We start from the raw sequence: 18,037 nt of genomic DNA, 5'->3' as shown, positions 1-18,037 counted from the left end.
GAAAAGGAGAACTTGCAGGAAAAGTAAATAAAGGTGTTACAGTAACCATTATCCAAAACAGTGGTATGTATTACTTTTGGAATAGCCCTAGAGTAGTTCCTCAAAGTCCTAGATTAGTGATTTGTTTACTGAATCCCAGTCTTTAAATAAATACAAGGGGAAAAGTAATGAAAAGTTGCATGAGCAAGGAAGTCTTCCATAAAAATGTAGTAGGTCATTTTGAAAAGTGATGGAATAGTCAATTTACTGAAGCACTCATATTATATATATGTTTTTCATTAATCTTATGACTAGACATAAAACCTGCTGCCAAAAGTACCCTGGTGGTAAACAGGTAATGTTCATCATTAAGCTGTATCAAGCAATAATAAAAGTTCTTTTATTGTTGTATAGATAGCTGGAGCATCTGAGGCTGCTAAACTGAGTCTCAGAGAGGAGTGAACAGGAACTGGATGGATCTGGGGAAGAGACTTGGACTGCTGGGGATGGAGACATGCAGGTAACTCATGCAATGTAATTATGGAGTGTTTTGTCCCCAGAGAGACAACTGGCTTTGAGCCACACTCCAGTGCTTACCTGTTCACACAGCAAGTTCAGACAGTAAGGGTGGCTGAAATTTTCTTTGGGGTAAAACACCTGCAAGAGGAGGACAATAGTGGTGTTACAGATATTGCAGAGGTAGCTCCTGGGGATGTTTTGCAATTCATATGCCCTGCTGCCAGGGAGGAGTGAGTTCATCTCCAGGCACAGGCAGGGAGGAGACACTGTGAATGTAAACAGATGGACCAGGAGTGAAGAACCAAAACCTGAGTGCTCAGACCAAGGGATGAACCCTGGTGAGTTTAGCACACTCTCCAATGCTTGATTTTCATCACATTTGTACTGTTTCAACAGAAAAGCACCAAGCAATAACAAACTCAGTTCTAGATATCTCAGTGCTCTATAGAGGGAAAAAAGGACGGGTAGAGAAACTGAGACACAAGTGTCAGTAAGGCAGAGCAGGACCAGATTCCCCATGACATGATTCCCTGCCTCCAACTCCTGGATCTGTGATCCCAGAATTATCTTTGGGCTCTGATCTTACACTGAGTGCCTGTGACCAAATAAACTCATTTTAACCAGAGATGGGACAAGCTTCCCCCAAGCCAATCCTCAGCTGAGGAACTGAACCTCTTTGCGCAGAAAAATTTTCCAGGCAGGGTCGATATAGGAGAAGCTGACGCTGGTGGTGAGCTTGTACAGCTGGGTCTTGATCCCATCATCACCTGCCACTGTCACAGCAGAGTCTGTGTGGGGAGAAAAAGCAGTGAAGATGGGATGTGAGGGTTACAAGGTCCTTTCCACCCACCAAAGACCTGCCAGGAGAAAGGAGACAGTTCCTGATGGAATATTCCTGTCAGGGAATCTCCTGAAGCACAAACCAGTCATTCCCAGAATTTCTGGAAATTACACTTCCACTGTCTAGCCACGAATTCATTGCTAAGAACAGAAACATTCCAGGCACGGGGAGCACTCAGCCTCCCACACGAAACACTGCCCCAGTGCTTGAGGTTGGAGACACAGGTTTCACTTTGTGTCATTATAAACAGGCTGCTAAAGCTTTCAGAGGGACATAAAAGTTCTCCCCTGAGCTTGGAGGCTGCAAGGTTCTGGTTCAGGGCACCCAAAACTAGCACCAGACTCTCTCTCTGCAGATGTGTTACAGACAGGCTCAGTCTGAAGGCAACTGCTCAAAGTTCTCACTTTATGAGGCAGGAATGTCTTCATCTAAGCACTTCAAACTTTCAAAACTTCAGAGTCCATAGACAAATAATGTTGTAATTCCCATACTTCAGCTATTTCTAGATCCCTATTCCAAAGCACGAAGGAATTTTTCAGGCTAATGCAGTAACTTTGATTTACTTTCACAGGACTTCCTAAAGAATATTTTTTTAAGAGAGGAGGAGCTAACAGGGAAATTCTTTTATAGCAGGGATGTTGCTGCAGGATGGAGTCCTTCAGTAATGTGTTTGACTGACTGTTCCTTGCAGGGTATGAAATGTGATGCTGATGAGAATTTTTAACAGCTCGAAATACCTTGGTACAGGTATCCAATGTATAAAATGAATTCAGGCTCACACTGAAATTCAGACGCAAAACTAAGACTGAATAACACTTCCAAACTACTGCTGATAAGTATTAGCTCTACTTTTTAAAAATGGGCAGCATCCAAACATTCTTTATGTATCCAAGGTCTCCCAGGCTCAGCCTCCCTCTGAGAAACACTCCCTATTCCTCAGCCTATCTCTAAGGTCCCTCCAGAGGGAAAGGTGAAAGTTCTGGCTTCCCATTGCTCCCTGGTCTAAAGTCCACCCACTAATTGCTCCTTTGCTAATTATGCTGCAGGCAAACAATAAAAGTATTGTGGGCTGGACCTTGATAAAGCTGTAGCCCAAGGACCTTTCTATTTTTAGCTGCATTTTTCAGAAGGGAAGAGTTAAGAGCTGGGAAGTGCCACACTGGTTTCTGGGCCAGGCTGGAACTGTGACATCTCTGATTGCTCACAGATGAGATTGCAGCACCTCCCTGGTGTCACACAGCTCAGTCCCTGGCACGCTGCCTGGTGCCAGGACCTGTGCCAGGACTCTCTGGGCTCATTCCAGCCCCATCCCCTCCGTGCCCTACCAAATCCCACAGGGGTGAAACAAATACTCACCCTTCCCTGGGGGTTCCTGCCTGCCTTGGTCCTCAGGTGTTGCTGGGGGAAGAGGGGGAGCATAAGGGGCCTGGGCAGCTGGGGGGGCACCCTCTGGTTTGAAGATGGATAAGAGAGGCAGCTGCTTTTCCTTGATAGAGCTGGAAGCTGAGCCCAGCTTGGGCTTGACAGGTGGAGGTATTTTCTTCTCCTGTGGCACAGGAGATGGCTGCAAGACAAAAAAACCCCTTTGAGCCATTCTTTCCCTGCATTGCTGGGCTCTGTCCTGACACTGCTGTTCTAAATCATCTTGTGGCAGCAGCCCCTGGAGCAAAATCTGTGTGAACAGTCCACCACTGCCTTTAGATCAACCAAAATCTACAAAGAGATGATCAACCAAACCCAGAGGACCAAGTATATGAGATCAAAGCCTCCAGTTTGGAAAGGAAAAAAGGATGTTAACAAGCCAAAGCCTTGGTGCCAAATGTGGAGAACATTTGGAGCTTGCTTCCACATCAGCCTTTAGCATCTCACAGTAGGACTTACTGCTCCAGAGCCTTTTCTTCAGGACCTCAGATGACTTTACAGACTGGAACCAGTCTAGGGTGGGCTGGAGCATGGTGTGAGCTCCCAGCTATCTCACAACCCAACCAGAAATGACCTGGCTGCTGCTGCAGCACCAGGGGATCCCAGCCTGCTGGAAATGGGATGGACAGGCTCTCTCTGCTGAGCTCCTGAAGTAACCAGAGAGCAAAGAACTCACTGATCGCTGAGGTGAGGGGTTCATCATTCCCAGCTTGGCCAGAGCCTCATTTTTGGGGTCGTTCTTCTTTATAAATGGCTTGGATACTTTCCTGCAAGGGAACATGGAGCAGCATTATGGGGTTTGGGCACAATGGAGCCCTGGCAGAGCTGAGATAGAGACCCCCCCATGTCCCTCCTGCCCACAGGGGATCCCACACTCTCACCTGCTGGGCTGGATGGGCTGGGGCTCAGGGGCTGGTCTGCTCTGGTACATTTTGATGATGTTCCCGATCTCATGGCTGGGTGCAGGACGCTTCTCAGGGCCTGAAGGCTTCACTACAGGCGGCTCCTTCTTTGGTTTTGGTGTCTCCTTTTTTGGCTTTGGCTCAGGAGGTGGAATAGGAGAAGCAGGAGCTGTTGGGGTGACAGCCTTAATCAATAGTCCAGCAAAGACACAGGAGAAATCCCTTCATCTCTTGACCTTCCCTTTCTTTCCCTCTGATGCTGACTAGAAATGTACATTCCTCTTTCCTCTCCTGTTCAGATGCAGACTCCCAGAAGAGTCAGATCCTTTCCTCCTCTGCCTAAATCCTGGCCTGGTGTTCCTGAAAAGGTCTTCCTTGTCAACCTGCTTGAGTCTCCACTGCCCAACATCTTACCTGGCTCTGGTTTAGGGACAGGCTTCTCTTCTTTCTTCTTCTCCAGCTCCTCTTTTTTCCTCCTCTCCATCTCCTCTCTTTTCTTCTTCTCCATCTCCTCTCTCTTTTCCTCCTCCTCCTCCTCTGTTGGCTGGGGTTTTGCTGGAGGAGTCCAGGTTTTGCTAGGTCTGACTTTCTTCACTCGGATGTGCTGCTCTCCTGCATAGAAAGGGGGACTTGAGCTAATCTAACCCAAACCAAAACCTGGCACTGATGGCACAGTTCCCACTCTTGCATCAGTCAGCAAAAACCCCTTTTCTAGAGTGAGGGAGAATGTCCCAGTCACACGCCCAGAGATTTCTAGAAAACTGGCCCCACTACAGCTCACAATCTGAATTGGAGCTAGCTGAACAGGAACCCCAAACTCCTACACACATCACCAGCAGCTCCTGAACAGGAACCCCAAACTCCTGCACACACATCACCAGCAGCTCCTGAACAGGAACCCCAAACTCCTGCACACACATCACCAGCAGCTCCTGAATATGAACCCCAAACTCCTGCACACACATCACCAGCAGCTCCTGAACAGGAACCCCAAACTCCTGCACACACATCACCAACAGCTCCTGCAGGGATTAGTTGGATTCCAGACAGGGAGACAAGAACACCTGGGCATGCCAGGAAGGTGTTCTGATGAGTGAAATCCCAGAGTGGCAGACACTCACCCATCTTCTGGAAGTACTCTCTCTTCTGCTGGAAGGTTTCCCGAGGACAATCATCATCCTCACTGCTGGAGAACTCCTCTTCCACATAGTCATAATCCTGCAGACAGTGCACAGCTGGTTTAGTTAGCACCAGCCAGCAGTAGCTCTGCAGTGCCCTTCAGCTCAGGGGTGATTTTGTCTCAAACTGTTCTGATCTAGAACCTCTCCACATCCAAGAGTGTCCCAGTAGGTCATTTTCTAACACAAGGAACCCTCAGCCAAGCACAGAGAAGGAGGATTATGTTAGAGGCCCAACACACCTTCCTGGATGATAAAGATCTCAGAGTAATTAATTCTCCTGTGGAAAATTTCAGCTTAAATGAAATGAATTGGCCAACCCTGCAGCCAAACCTCCACAGAGCAAAGGCCACTGAGGTTTGATCCTTAGAGACTCAGCAAGCAGAGTTTGAAAGGTCTCAGTATCATCAGGAAGCACAAATCTCTGCTCTCCTCTCTGCCAAACCAGGGCCACACAGGAATGGACACAGAGCAAACACCAAACACAAATTCAAACCAAATGCACCACTGCTTGTTTCTCATACCAGCTCTTTGGCCTTAGCTGGTGGCTCTGGAGACCTTGATGGTGCTGCAGCAGCCTGGCTGCTGGGAGGCTTCTTGGGTTTTGGGAGAGTGGCTGGGGCTGAGGCTTGGGCTGGGCTGGAGACTCTTGGCCTGGAGTTCTCAAGGGACTTCTCCTGCTTTTGCAGCTCCTGCTGTTGCTGCTGCTGGGAAATGGTCATGGCTTGAAGGGTCATCTGCTGGGCCTGGGGAAGGAATTGCAATGTCCATGAGTTCTAGGCAGCACAAACCCAGCCATCAGTCACAGCCTGTCCTGTTTTTTCACTGTTAATCAATCCCAAAGCATCCACATAGTGCACAGCAAATTTCCCAGTGTGTGGTCAAGGCAAGGCCAGGGAGTCTTCTCCCACCTGGCCAAGGATGCAGAGCTTCTAACACTCCCCAAAGGCTCAGCTGCCAGCCTGGGGCTGCCCTGCATGTCGGGAGTTTAGTTCAGGCATGGCTTAAAGAAAAAGGCCATGAAGCCATGCAATTGAGAGAAAAGTAAAAGGTAGTTGCGAAGCAGTTCCAAAGCAGTTCCCAGCCTGATTTCTATAAACAATTAGACTCTCTCAGGCATCATTGTATAAACAATAAGGTTCTCAGGCAGTCTTCCCAAGTGTAACACCCTCTCTGGGAAAAGATGGCACCCTGAGAACAGATGTGGAAGTTTTGGGAACTGTTCATATCACAGTGGGAACACTGGTTTTATTTCATGTAAACAATTAACAGTATTGTAAAACAAAAGGTGTGGTTAGAGTTTTCTCTGTTAGCTTATCATAAACTTGGATTTTGGAATATGCATGAAGTTCGTTAACACTATTATTTAAACTGGCTGATCGATCAATAAATCGAGTTCGATGCATCACAGGATGGTCGTTCTCCCCTCACTTCAACACCTGCACTCACAGGGCTTTGCACAGAAAGCAGAACACTGCAGGCCTGCATCTGTAGCAAATCCCAGCTTAACACCCATGGGAATTAGAGCTGAATCTCCTCAGGCCTGCTCCTGTCTCTGCCCCTCACTCACTGATGGTGCCTCAGGGTCCCCACGGACACAAAGGGGGCAAAAAGGGTTCCCAGTTTTGCAGCCTTAAATAATGCCCACTTTATAGTGGGGATTAAAACAGAGTTCACCCCAGCACGTGAGCCCAGAGTGACACAGGACAGGCCCAAAGAGGAGAGCTGGGCTCCCCCTCCAGGCACAAACACCAAGGTGTGGCTCTTCCCCAGTCCCTGGGGCCCTTCACTCACCATGAGCATGGCCTGCTGGTTGATAAAGGCTTGCTGCTGTGCTGCCAGCTGGCTGGGATCCACAGCTGGAACCACGGGCTGGGGCATCACCATGGCTGTGGAAGATAACACACACATCTTCAAAATCCTACAGTGAACATTCCCCACATTCACCTGACACTGAAATGCACAGGTGTCACTGACAGCCCCCTTCCATCCCCTCCCCTGTGCAGTTACAGAAACTCTGCTATTACCTGGCATAGGTGCAACCCCACCAACCCCTGGCATCATGGGCATGGCTGCTGGCATCCCCATCATGGAGGGCATGGGCTGGTAAACTGGTGTTTGGGTCATTCCAGAGAAGCCTGGAGGCAAAAGAACAAGTGCACAGTGCTTTGGAGAATCCCAAATGAGAATATCCTGAGCAACCCCAGAGAGCAGTTCTGGTGCTGTGCACATGCACCAAACACAGCAGGACACAGCAACACTCAGGTGGAAAAAGGAAACCTAAGAAAAATGTTGGCCTGCCAGATTTTAAACAGCAGTATCCAGACTCTCTTTCTGCAGCCTAGCTTTGGACACCACCATTCTTCATGATTAAGCTTATAAATAATTCCTGCCTGTGTATGATTACAGAGGCTTTCTCTTGAGGACTGGGCAAAGATCTCTGGGGCTGGGACTGCCACATTGGTTTCTTTGCAGTGGGTGGCAAGGCTGGATGAACATTGTGTGTCATGGGGAGGAGCTGTGGGGAGAAAGGAATTCCTCTGCTCCCAGCAGTCAGGTCCCATATGGGGTCACAAACAAACCCCACTGAGTGTGAAGCCAGCAGAGCAAGGGGTGGGGGGTTAGACTCTGCTGAGAGGAGTCAGCACCCAGCACAAATCTACTGGATCATTATGTCCTCACCAGTGAGAATGGGATGATCATCATACACCTCCCTCATCTAAAAAGCCAGGTAAGTGACAAGCTGGCCTCAGGCCAGTGATCTGTAACAGGGCTTGTCATGCCCCAGAGCCTATCCAATAGCCAGGAGTAGTTCCTGTCTCAGGAATGACTGAACTGGACATTCCTCACCTTTCTGAGACTGCTGGGTGTGTTCCTACCCCTGCAGATTCAGATTTGTCAGTGTCATTAATATATTGGTGTTTGACTCCACCCTGCTGCAAATGCCAGAGTCTCAGCTCCACAGAAATGAGGAAAAGTAAAGAAAACCAAACACACAAACCAAAACCTCTTCAGGGTTCAGACTTACTAACCCAAGGAATAGCTACAGATGACAGGAAGTTCTGCAAGGAAGTAATAAAAAAGATTAAAACCACCCCTGATAAAGGCACCAACTGCTCTGTGAAAGCATGGGCTGAATAGAAGGTGAATACATGACTTACAAATATTTGTCTAGGGAAGAGGTGGCCTGGGTCAGAAACAAGATACCTGCTGCCTTGACCCCAAGGCCAGCTCAGAAGAGACATTACAAGCACAACAAAGCAGCTCCCTTATCTGACACCTCTGCAAGGCATCTGTCTCACCTGGGAGAAGGAGGGCAGCCTGTGCTAAAGCCCAGTGCTCTGCATGAACCAGCTGAACATGCAATAATTAGCATTTAAGGGGCTCCCTGACTGGTGCTCACTGAAGGTGATGTAGTCCCAGGTGTCCCCATGGCCTTACAGACCTGTAGAAGGAAAGATTCCTCTCTGTGTGGGGCCAATCTTCCCACCTCCTTTCATGCGTCTGGTGAGATTCTCACTGTTCTCCATATCCTGCATCAAAATAAACCCAAAACAGTTATCTGAGCCCAGAGGGACAGACTTCCCAGAGGGAAAGACATTCAAATGTGTGTCTGCGCTGAGCAGGGGCAGTGAATAGGCAGGAAAACCTTGAAGGAGTCACAGGGACAGGAGAGCTGCAGAGAGAAGGCAGGAGGGAACATCAGGGCACTTACAGATGCTCTGGAGCTCTGATGCAGCACAGGGCTGAAGAGATCATCCACATAGTGATCCAAGCCCACAGGGACCCTCAGGTCATCTCTAAACCTTGGATCTGGGAGCAGAGAGAAGTCTGGTGACAAGGCAGGTAAGAAAGCTTCCCCTGCCTCCAGGCCCTATTAGTCATGGCTCAGAGTGGAGTCTACAACAAGAAGAATCACCTGACTCCCCCTCTGCCCTGATGCCCTGGCTGGGGCCCACCTGGCCCTTCCCAGTGTCAGCCACAGTGCTGGGCTGAAGCTCACCTGGATGGAGACCAACAAGCTCTGGAGGGAGGCTGGGTGGGGGGAAGGCAGGGGCCTGGATACCTGGGGCAGGAGGGATCCTGTTGAAGAGGAAAACGAGATGAGAACCAGAGTGCTGGAAGATGGGTGGCAGGGCCATGGGTGGTGGGGCATGAGGAATGGGTGGCTCACATGTCCAGGTCAGAGGGCTGCAGGATGCTCCTGTCCCTTTCTGGGGTGATGGGGTACTCAGTGGGGGCCCGGGAGGAGCTGATGAAGTTGCTGGTGTCCTCCATCTCTCCAATGAGGTCCAGCACAAAGTCACAGCCCAGCAGGTCCTGCCACGTGTTGCCAGTGAACATGGAGACAGACCACCCTCGAGTGTTCTTGTCACAGCCCCTGGGAAGGGAAAGGTGTCCAGGCAGGCAGGGGAAAGGGAGAGGAAGGAAAACATTACATTCAATTTCTTCTTGCCTTGTCTATCCTGGCTTAAATCCTTTAGATTTAGGTTGTGAATCAACTATTAAGTGCCCAGGGTTGGAAGACATCTAGAATAATTCAAGATTTATCCTTTTTATAAATTCTTTTTTTCTCTGAAGCTGCTGTCAGAGATCACACCAGTGATCTGTTCCTGAAGAAGCCCATTGTGTATGGTTGAGGGTTATGTTAAGGGTGAGGAAGGGAGCACAGGCTGGAGTGGGCAAGAATTGAGTATTCTACATTTAACCATATAAATCCCAGCCTGCAGACCAAAGCAGGCTGAGCCTTAAAGCTGGTGACAGCCTCTCACACCCCCAGACCTGCTCCCATCCTCTGGCAGTACCTTGCACTCAGGATCCAGGCTGCATACTGCTCCCCAGTCATCCAGGACTCCACCTCAGCTGAGAACTTCTCCTCTGGCACAGAGAGCAAAGTCAGTGCCCAGAGCCTCCCTGGCAGGACCCAAAGCAGCACCCACATTCCATGGGACACAAGCCCAGCTGGAAAGTCTCACACACTCCTGGGCAGGGCCACAGGAGGCCTGAAAGCTCATGGAAGGCTCCACGTGGACACATTCACCACATTCACATCCAAAATATCAACATGTTTGATGGCACAGGTTGGCATTTCCAACCTGACAGGTGAAAACCCTTGCAGTGTCCTGGTTTGCTTGGGGATCACTCCACTCACAAGGAGCCAGAGTAGGGATGTTCTGTGTTCAAGTCATAGAGCTGCTGGTTGCTCAAGAGGCAACTTCAGGTAATATTTGAGAAGGGCAGAAAGTCCCTGTAACAAAATCCTGCTGCGTGGGCTGTAATGGACAGCAACCCTGGAGAGATGAATAACCCTCTGTTGAGCAGGGCCCAAACCTAGGACAATCTCATCCCTCAGCCTGAGAAACAGGTCCCACCAGGCCTAGACTTTACAAGTTTTGGGTCTAAATTCAGATGCTTGTTTCCCCCATGGCTGTACCAGCAAACAGTGTTCTGACCCACTTCGCTTAGTTGAGGGAATTATTCCCCAATGCTGATTTCTGCACTGGAAAAGACCTTAGAGACTGAAAGACAGCAGGAGGGCAGAAGGGTGAGTTACCATTAAAGGTGTGAACATCCAGCACCATCTTCCCTCTCCTCTGGTTTGCTGTCCACTCCAGCTGGGTGGGAGGGTAAGCCCGGGCGGGCGCAGGCCCTGTCCCTGTGCACTGGGCCGCCCTCAGCATCTTGCGCTGGCACACGGCGCTGTAGCCCTCCATGCCATAGTCTGACACAAACCTAGGAGAAGGAACTGCATGTGGCACTGCTCACCCCTCCCAACCCCTCTGTGAGCCTGCCTTGGCCTTTTCTCCTCTTACTTCAGCAGAGGTTTCTGCAGTGCAGGTGAGGGGCCGAAGCAGCTGAGCAGAGTGGCCATCAGGAGCCAGCCCCGCCGGCTGCGCTCCGCGTCCGGGTTCCTCCAGCTCTGGGCAACCACCTGGCTGAAGATTTCATCACGCAGAGCAGCGTCCCTCAAACCTCTGCCAGCAATGAAGTTGCCCAGCAGGACCTCCTGCCAGCCATGGAGGCTCTGGTCACCGATGAAGCGCAAAATCTGGAAGGATCCAGGGCAAGAGAGAGAGAACTGGAGCTGTAACCCCCTGTCCCAAACTCTGGTGCAAGAGTTGGAGACATCAGGAGCTGCTGTGGCCAACAATCAGACTGAGGCCTTGTAGGAGCGTTGAGGGGTATGATGGTGGGGATGGATGGAGATGAGAGATCTCTGCAGCCAGGGCTGGAACTTGGGGTTCATTGCAAAGGGCCTGGGTGCAGGGCCCTGCTGGGAGCGGCCAGCCACAGCTCAGAGCAGGCCCAAAGAGGAAGAGAGAGAAGGCAAGAACATGGTAAAGAGAGAATGAGAGAGTAAAAGAGAGGATCAGAGGGCAAGGTTCCTGTTACAATACAATAAATCCTCTTTTGGTTGTGGAATTTGGGGTTTATTGCAAAGGGCCTGGATGCAGGGCCCTGCTGGGAGCTGCCAGCCACAGCTCAGGGCAGGCTGAGAGAAGAGAGGGGGAGAGAGGAGGAGAGGGTGAGAGAGTAAAAGTGTAAGAGAGTAAAAGGGGTAAGAGAGTGAGGTTCTCGTTACAATACAATAAATCTTCTGTGTTGAATATTCTGATTCTCACTAACCAATCTAGCACAAGGTAAAATCCTGTAGCATTTACATACAGCCTATAAGAATCATTACATTACCATACTGTGTTACATTTTAAACCCTAAAAACTCCTCTTTGGGCCCCTTCTGCCAAGCTGGCAGGATCTGCTCTGACCCTTGGGCCTGTCTGCAGGCAGAGGGTGTTGTTTCATCTAAAGGGGATCACCTTCAGCACAGCCACACCATTGTTTTGCCATTGTTCAGTAACTAAGGGATCTCAAAGCTTGCTTTCATTTCAGTCTTGCTTATAGTTTCTATATTCTCAAAATCTTTTGCCAGACAATCATATTTATAAGGCTTTCCTGTTTCATCTTCCCCAACAGGGCCTGTCCTCAGGTTTTTGTGCACCACCAAAGTGTTGAGCAATTTGGGAGGCAACGTTTATAAAGATTGGATCCTGACTAAAAGTCAGGGTGACTTCAGTCTCTTCTGAGGTATGACTCAGAATTTGGTCTAGGGCAAAATATTTCCCCTTGGGCAGGGCTCAAGCACACAAGTAAATTACCATAGGATATTTGCTACTGAGCCCACTGAGTGTTCAAAGCCTTTGGTACAATTAATATTATACCAAGTACTATGAGATGTGGTGTCTCAACACAGTCACTGAGGTGATTCAGCTTCTTGGCTATGCATATCAACATCTTCAATGCTTTTTTAGTTTGTATTTCTCACCCTTAGGTACAGAATGGTTTCTTTCATCCTCTACACTTCAATATGTCACAATTTTTTTTTTCTAAAATCAACAGCTTTGGAAAGAACATTTAAGCATAACAACACTTCTAAAAACACTTAATGATATCAAGTGTGTCAGAGATTCACTGAGAAAAACGGGAGATGGTGGTTGTTTAGTTCTCATGGAATTCTTTGCAGCAAATCCCTACTTCATTAGCAAGTTTTGATCTTTAGAAAAATAAGTGTTCTGCTTAAACACAATCCTATTCACAAGATTTTATTGAAGCTTATGCTCTTCTATAATTGGGATCACAAGGACAAAACAAGAGACTCTTTTTAGGTATTAAGTTTCTTAATGGGCTTATTTTAATTCCATGTAATTCCCAAAAAGATGACCAGATTTACTTAGAAAGTATCTGGAGTTTCATTCTATTTTCAACCATTTTAAAAAAGAAATATAAAGAAATAGATGTTTCATATCCACAGAGATGAAATAGCACCATCCCCTTCACACAAACACTACAGTGAGGGTGTGGTTCCAGGTGTACTTTTCCTGATGACAAAGTCCCTGCCCTTTTCCAGCCTTTCAACAACAGTTCCCTGTCCCCTGTTGGGTACTGACACATCTGTGAGCCTGAGGTGCAATTGAGATGTTTGCTATAAACCACATCATGGAAAATATCTGGGTTAAATGAAACATTTTTATGACTGACAGACAAGTAAGTGGTTGAGACAGACTTCCCTTATCATTGCTACTGAGTCTGGAATATTGGGATGTTAAAGTTTAGCAGTCCTATTCCTATATGTCCTGCCCAATTCTGAGGCTCCATCACCAGGCAATTCACTTTGATCCCAGTAGTCTGTGCCTGGTCTGTGCCTCCCCAAAACCACAGCAACCTTAAGGGGCTGTGTGTGATCTCTGTCAGGCTGCTCCAGGGCCTACAAGGAGCAATTTATTCTGCTTTTCCAGCCCTCCATGTATTGTAAGAACAGTATCCACCACCAGCAACTTGTTGTATAAAGGCATCAAAACCTTGTCTGTGCCCACCTGCTCCCAGCAAGGTCAAGAACAACATCTCTTACCAGTTTGTTTATCTCAAGTGCACTCTCCTGGTGTTCAGCATCCAGGTGGGTTAAGGGGTGCTGCAGAGGCTGACCAGGGACAGGGAAATCTGGCTTCTACAATGAAACAAAATAAAGGTAGAAATATTTGCTCCTGGTGCTGCTAAAACCAGTGTGTCTGCCCCCAGGGGAGGCAGCGAAGAGAGGTAAAGAGTTCCCACCTGGAAGTGTGATTTGATGAAGGAGGAGAAGGGATGGCTGTTGATGGTGGGTGGGAGGGAAAGGTCATCCTTGACCTTGACTTCTGGGGGCTGTGTCTCAGTTATCTGGTTGGCCTGTGCTTGGTGTCGGCCTGCAAGGGAAGGAGGTCTGGTGGGGTGGCAGGACACCAGCAATTCACAGAGCAGCTCCTGCTGACCTGCACCTTGCCCTGCTGAGCCCCTGACCCAGCCCTGGCTGCAGGGACACCCTCAGACCCCCAGCAGGCACAGCCTCACCTCCCTGAGAGCACAAGGACTCAGATTTTACAGCTCTGATCGTTCAGACCATTCTCCCCAGGCAACACCTGGAGATTCAAGGCTGCACTGCAGCATTTAAGGCAGGAAATGCTGAGCTCATACAGATACTGCTGACAACTGCCCCGTCCCCAGGAAATGAGAGGTCTTTGTAATGAGGGATTTCTCAGGGATAAGAGAGGAGCAAACATCACTAAATGAAGGCATTTCTCAGTGCAGCACAGCTCCTGTGCATTCCTCTCCCTCCAGCTGTGTCCCTGATGCTCTCCAATCCTCCCCATTTACATCCCATCAGCTTTCATTTCCAGCAGTCTCACTGTTCCCTGAGCCCCTCTGGCTTAAATTGCTCACTAGACCAGCTGATAGTTCCTGCAGGGCTCTGCCATGAAATGTGAGCTATTTGGGAATCCAGCACAGTCTGCTCCAATTCACCAGACTCTTCTGCCTGATTGTGTCCCTCACTGTCCCCCACAGAAGGCCACAGGCACAGCTGGCTTTGGCTTTGACACCACACAGACACAGAGAGGCAAATCCTGCCTCAACCTATTTGCAGCTTAAATATTCACATTGTACAGAGAGCTACAGAGGAAACACAACTGCACAAAACTTAATGCTCAGGGTCAGATCAACAGCTTGTGAAATTATTGCACTTATTTTGGTGATTTGAAATCCAATTGGTGCATTCCTAAATTAATAAATTAACACATACTCAATTTATTACATTGTTACATCCTTAAGTTATTATATTGTTATGTCCTTGGACTGATAAATTGTTATATCTCAAATTATTACATGTTCCACAGTCAAGCTGTTACCCTATTTCTCCTTCCTTCTATTTTAAACTTTGTTTAAATAATTTTTAATGAAATTAATTTTTTTAAAATAATTTTTAATGAAACCTAAAAATATTTCTTTGAAGTTGTCAAAACTGTTGTTTTCTTCCCCTTCAACTTCTTTAAAGATTTTAGAGTAGGTAAAAGATGGGTTTAAGTTTTTCCACCCCAGATACCCATCTCTGCCGGAGATCTGGGTTCATTAAGCAGTTTGCTGTCACATAACTTTGACCAAAGAGTTTTGCATCATCCCTGCTATCAGTTCTACCAGCCCAGTTCAAAAGAAGAGCTGAAAAGTTAACAAAGATACTGATTTTCAAGCTGGTGTTCTGCCCCCTGGCCCAAGTTGCTTTTCCTCCCTACCTTGTCAGGAAACAACATCCAAGGTACCATTTGCCTTTATCATATTTACACTGCAATGATAACGAATCAAAACCAGCCCAGTGACAGGCAGCAGGGAGAACAAAGACACACTTTGATATAAACAAGGAAATACTCAGTGAAAAGTGCAGGAAAGGGAGGGAAGGAGGAGGATTTCTCACCTTCAACAAAGTGCAGGAGGGCTGCGAGCTCTGCAGGGATCTCCAGCAGCCCCACGTCCTGGAGACAGAAACAAATCAGTCAGAAACAAATCAGAGAAAAAAAAAACACAGCCTGAGCTGAGACTGGGTGAAACTGCCTTGGAGAAGCTGCCAGGACAGGGATGGAGCATCTGAGCCAAAGCAGTGACTTCTGCATCCACAACATTCAGAGCCATTGCAGACAGGGGGGTATTGCATGAACACAGCTTGTGACATGGGTCAGCTCAGGAGGGAAAGGGGAGCAATTCCCAAATAAAGTACCAACTGCCACAAGGGGAAGGACAGGAAAGTTGGATTTCTTTGACTCATCCCTCATTCCTATCAAGCGTGGCACATTGCACTGAAAAAATTGCACCTGAAGGGTAAAGGCCATTTCCTCCTGCCCTTTCCTGACAGTTTTCTTTTGATTTTTCTGTATCCAAAGGTGCTACAGCATAAAGTGAGAACTGATTCTGATCTTTGATATATGTTGGAGGTTCCTAGGAAAGCTCAGATCTGTATCTGGGTAATCCAGAGGAGAATCTGGCCAATGAGTTTTGATTTTTCACTGGTTTACACCTTGCATTGCTGCAGGGTAGGAAGCAGGTGGGCCAATACAACACAGTGTCAGCATCGCTGCATGTAGAGTCAGCTCAGGGCATTTCAGACAGAACTACTCAGATTAAGGCACTATAAAACCAAGCTAAGGTCCCAAAACCTGAGTTTTTTGGGGTTTTTTGTTTCTTGTTTTTTGGGGATTTTTTTAAGATCTGCATAGTACAGCCTCTTGTCAGCAGCACATTATTCTGACACCTCTCTCCACTTAAAGACACATTCACAGCATTTTTGATCAGTTTGGTTTTGCTCATAAGATACTTGACTTCAAGTCTGGCTTTTCAACGGTGTATTCAGGAAGAGGACTGTGAAATTCCACAGTTCTGGATCCACACCTGAGGAAGGTGGATGAGCACCCAGGGCTAATTTTTCTTGTTCTTACTGACAGATCTATACAGAATTGTGGATAATATCAATTCAGATTCCCTTGATACAGACACTGCAGCAAATGTGTGTCCAGTCAACACACATCAATAATGGCATTAGTTAGAAGTGTTGATACAGGCTAAAAGTGTTGGGAAGCATTCAATACATCCCTTCCTCTACATCAGCTTCTGTCAATACATTTACGCAGAAATGTCTCATTCCCATCCCTCACAACAGAAGATGATTGCCAAAAATAATCTTCCCTCCACCTCTGCAGAGCAGGTCAGTGCTGTGAGCAATCACAGAGCTCGGGCTCAGGACTGGCTGATGGTGCCTGGCTGTGCCCAGAGCATGGGAAACACTGAACTAATGAGATATTTCTGTATTAGAAGGCCCTTGGCACCATCTAACCTGCATTCTGTACCAGGTTCCAGACATGTGTGTGCCCCCTCTAGATGTTCTGCAGTTCCCCAGCAAACCTGGCCTGAGGAGGCACAAGGGAGGGAGAACACCTGGAGAACCTGATTGTTTTGATCTCAGACCCTCCCAGACCATTTGACAAACTCACCATTCCTTGGCTGGGACTATTTTCTGTGTCAGCACAGGCCAGGGAGCTCCTTCTTTGTTTCCTTTCCTCTAAATCCTGCTGTTAGGAGATGAAAAGGGGATAGAGGGTGGGAAGATATGTGTATGAAGTGAATTCCAGCTGTTCTGGGGGCAGATGCTGAGGATGGCCAGGAGATGGTGTCCTGCTCCAGCAGAGAGAATGACAGAACAGCTACAGAGCCTTCCTGGGACTCCAACACAGTGTATTGAGAAGGGGCTGCCCAGGCAGAGACCTGAGCTTTGCTGGAACACCTCCCGCCCCTCCTGGCACAATCCAGCAGCACCTGCAGCACCTGCCCAGCATCCTGCCACACCTTCCCTTGCTGGGCATCTGATGTGGCTCAGGGCAAAAGCTCCCAGCAGCTGCCAGAAATATTCACCCACCTCCTTCAGCACCAGAGCACCTGATAACAACCTGAACAGGACTGATGAACTTGTCCATGGAGAGGAAATCCTTTAGAAAGGTGGGAGGGATGCCAAAAGCTAAACTCCCTCACAGCTCTGCCCTTCCCCATCCATTCTCTCGCTCCCCAGCCTCATCACTCACCTGAGATGGGGAAGGAGGGTCTCTGGCTCCTTCTCTGCCTCTCTCCTGCCTGTCAGTGGTGCAGAGCACTGTGACTACATGGGAGCTTATGAGGGCTGGGCTGAGAAAGACAGTGACAAGCTAAAGTCCAAAGGGCAGGGCTGTGGGGTGGGGGAAAGGAGGAACTTTGCAGCAGGTGAACTTTGAGACCTTTGCTGCTGCTACTGCATGTACAGAGACCTCAGCAAACAAACACTGAAGGAACAGAAACAGATTCAAAAGAGTTGCACTGCTGTGGTTACCTGGGAGAAAGAAAATCTGGATCCTGTCCAAGTGGGAAGGGCAAGAAACAGAACAGAAACTCATGCTGAAGGAGGCACCTCTGCAGGTCTGCATCAACTGTCTTAACCCTCTGCCCCACCTTGCCCTCAGCCATGCCAGGATCTGTGCTGGGTCCTTCCCTTGTAAAGCTGAAGCTATGAGATGTTACTGCTACTCTAAGGAGGAGTGGTCTGATTTCCTCTTTCCAGATTTATTTTAATAGTAAGGAAATGGCCCTTTAATAATAAGGAAATGGCCCTTACCCTTCAGGTGCAATATTTTAATTTCCCAATTTTATTGTAATAGTTTGTGCAGAATACATTATACCCATTGAACAGAACCATGGCTCTCTCCTGTACATTATTTTCCATCTTCTCAAAAACTTGCCATCCTGTTCTCACCCCAGCTGACTTCCAAGGGGCCAAGGACTTGAGCAGCCTGAGGCAGCTGTAAGGAATAAGGGAGGATC

General features: G+C 48.1%; 1 protein-coding gene across 1 annotated transcript in view; it reads right to left on the bottom strand.

The window, feature by feature from the left end:
• Positions 1 to 17,340, bottom strand: part of MYO15B (myosin XVB) — a 30,003-nt gene extending 12,663 nt beyond the window's left edge. Inside the window, exons 1-22 of the mRNA XM_063175473.1 lie at positions 17,269 to 17,340; positions 16,684 to 16,758; positions 15,117 to 15,174; positions 13,448 to 13,578; positions 13,248 to 13,343; positions 10,655 to 10,890; positions 10,396 to 10,574; positions 9,647 to 9,719; positions 9,016 to 9,222; positions 8,845 to 8,924; positions 8,557 to 8,654; positions 8,287 to 8,374; positions 6,869 to 6,979; positions 6,636 to 6,730; positions 5,366 to 5,587; positions 4,785 to 4,881; positions 4,078 to 4,275; positions 3,643 to 3,832; positions 3,438 to 3,528; positions 2,696 to 2,903; positions 1,171 to 1,286; positions 577 to 636 (exon numbers count right to left, since the gene is read on the bottom strand). Of these exons, the coding sequence (XP_063031543.1) occupies positions 577 to 636; positions 1,171 to 1,286; positions 2,696 to 2,903; positions 3,438 to 3,528; positions 3,643 to 3,832; positions 4,078 to 4,275; positions 4,785 to 4,881; positions 5,366 to 5,587; positions 6,636 to 6,730; positions 6,869 to 6,979; positions 8,287 to 8,374; positions 8,557 to 8,654; positions 8,845 to 8,924; positions 9,016 to 9,222; positions 9,647 to 9,719; positions 10,396 to 10,574; positions 10,655 to 10,890; positions 13,248 to 13,343; positions 13,448 to 13,578; positions 15,117 to 15,174; positions 16,684 to 16,686 (2,637 nt within the window). The 5' untranslated portion in view covers positions 16,687 to 16,758; positions 17,269 to 17,340. The remainder of the gene's footprint in view (positions 1 to 576; positions 637 to 1,170; positions 1,287 to 2,695; positions 2,904 to 3,437; positions 3,529 to 3,642; positions 3,833 to 4,077; positions 4,276 to 4,784; positions 4,882 to 5,365; positions 5,588 to 6,635; positions 6,731 to 6,868; positions 6,980 to 8,286; positions 8,375 to 8,556; positions 8,655 to 8,844; positions 8,925 to 9,015; positions 9,223 to 9,646; positions 9,720 to 10,395; positions 10,575 to 10,654; positions 10,891 to 13,247; positions 13,344 to 13,447; positions 13,579 to 15,116; positions 15,175 to 16,683; positions 16,759 to 17,268) is intronic.
• Positions 17,341 to 18,037: the final 697 nt, after the last annotated feature.

The sequence above is a fragment of the Melospiza melodia genome, chromosome 24 (genome assembly GCF_035770615.1).
Source record: "Melospiza melodia melodia isolate bMelMel2 chromosome 24, bMelMel2.pri, whole genome shotgun sequence".
Classification (NCBI taxonomy): domain Eukaryota; kingdom Metazoa; phylum Chordata; class Aves; order Passeriformes; family Passerellidae; genus Melospiza; species Melospiza melodia.
Note: the sequence above shows the minus strand (reverse complement) of the source record. Positions and strands in the feature narration are given on the sequence as shown.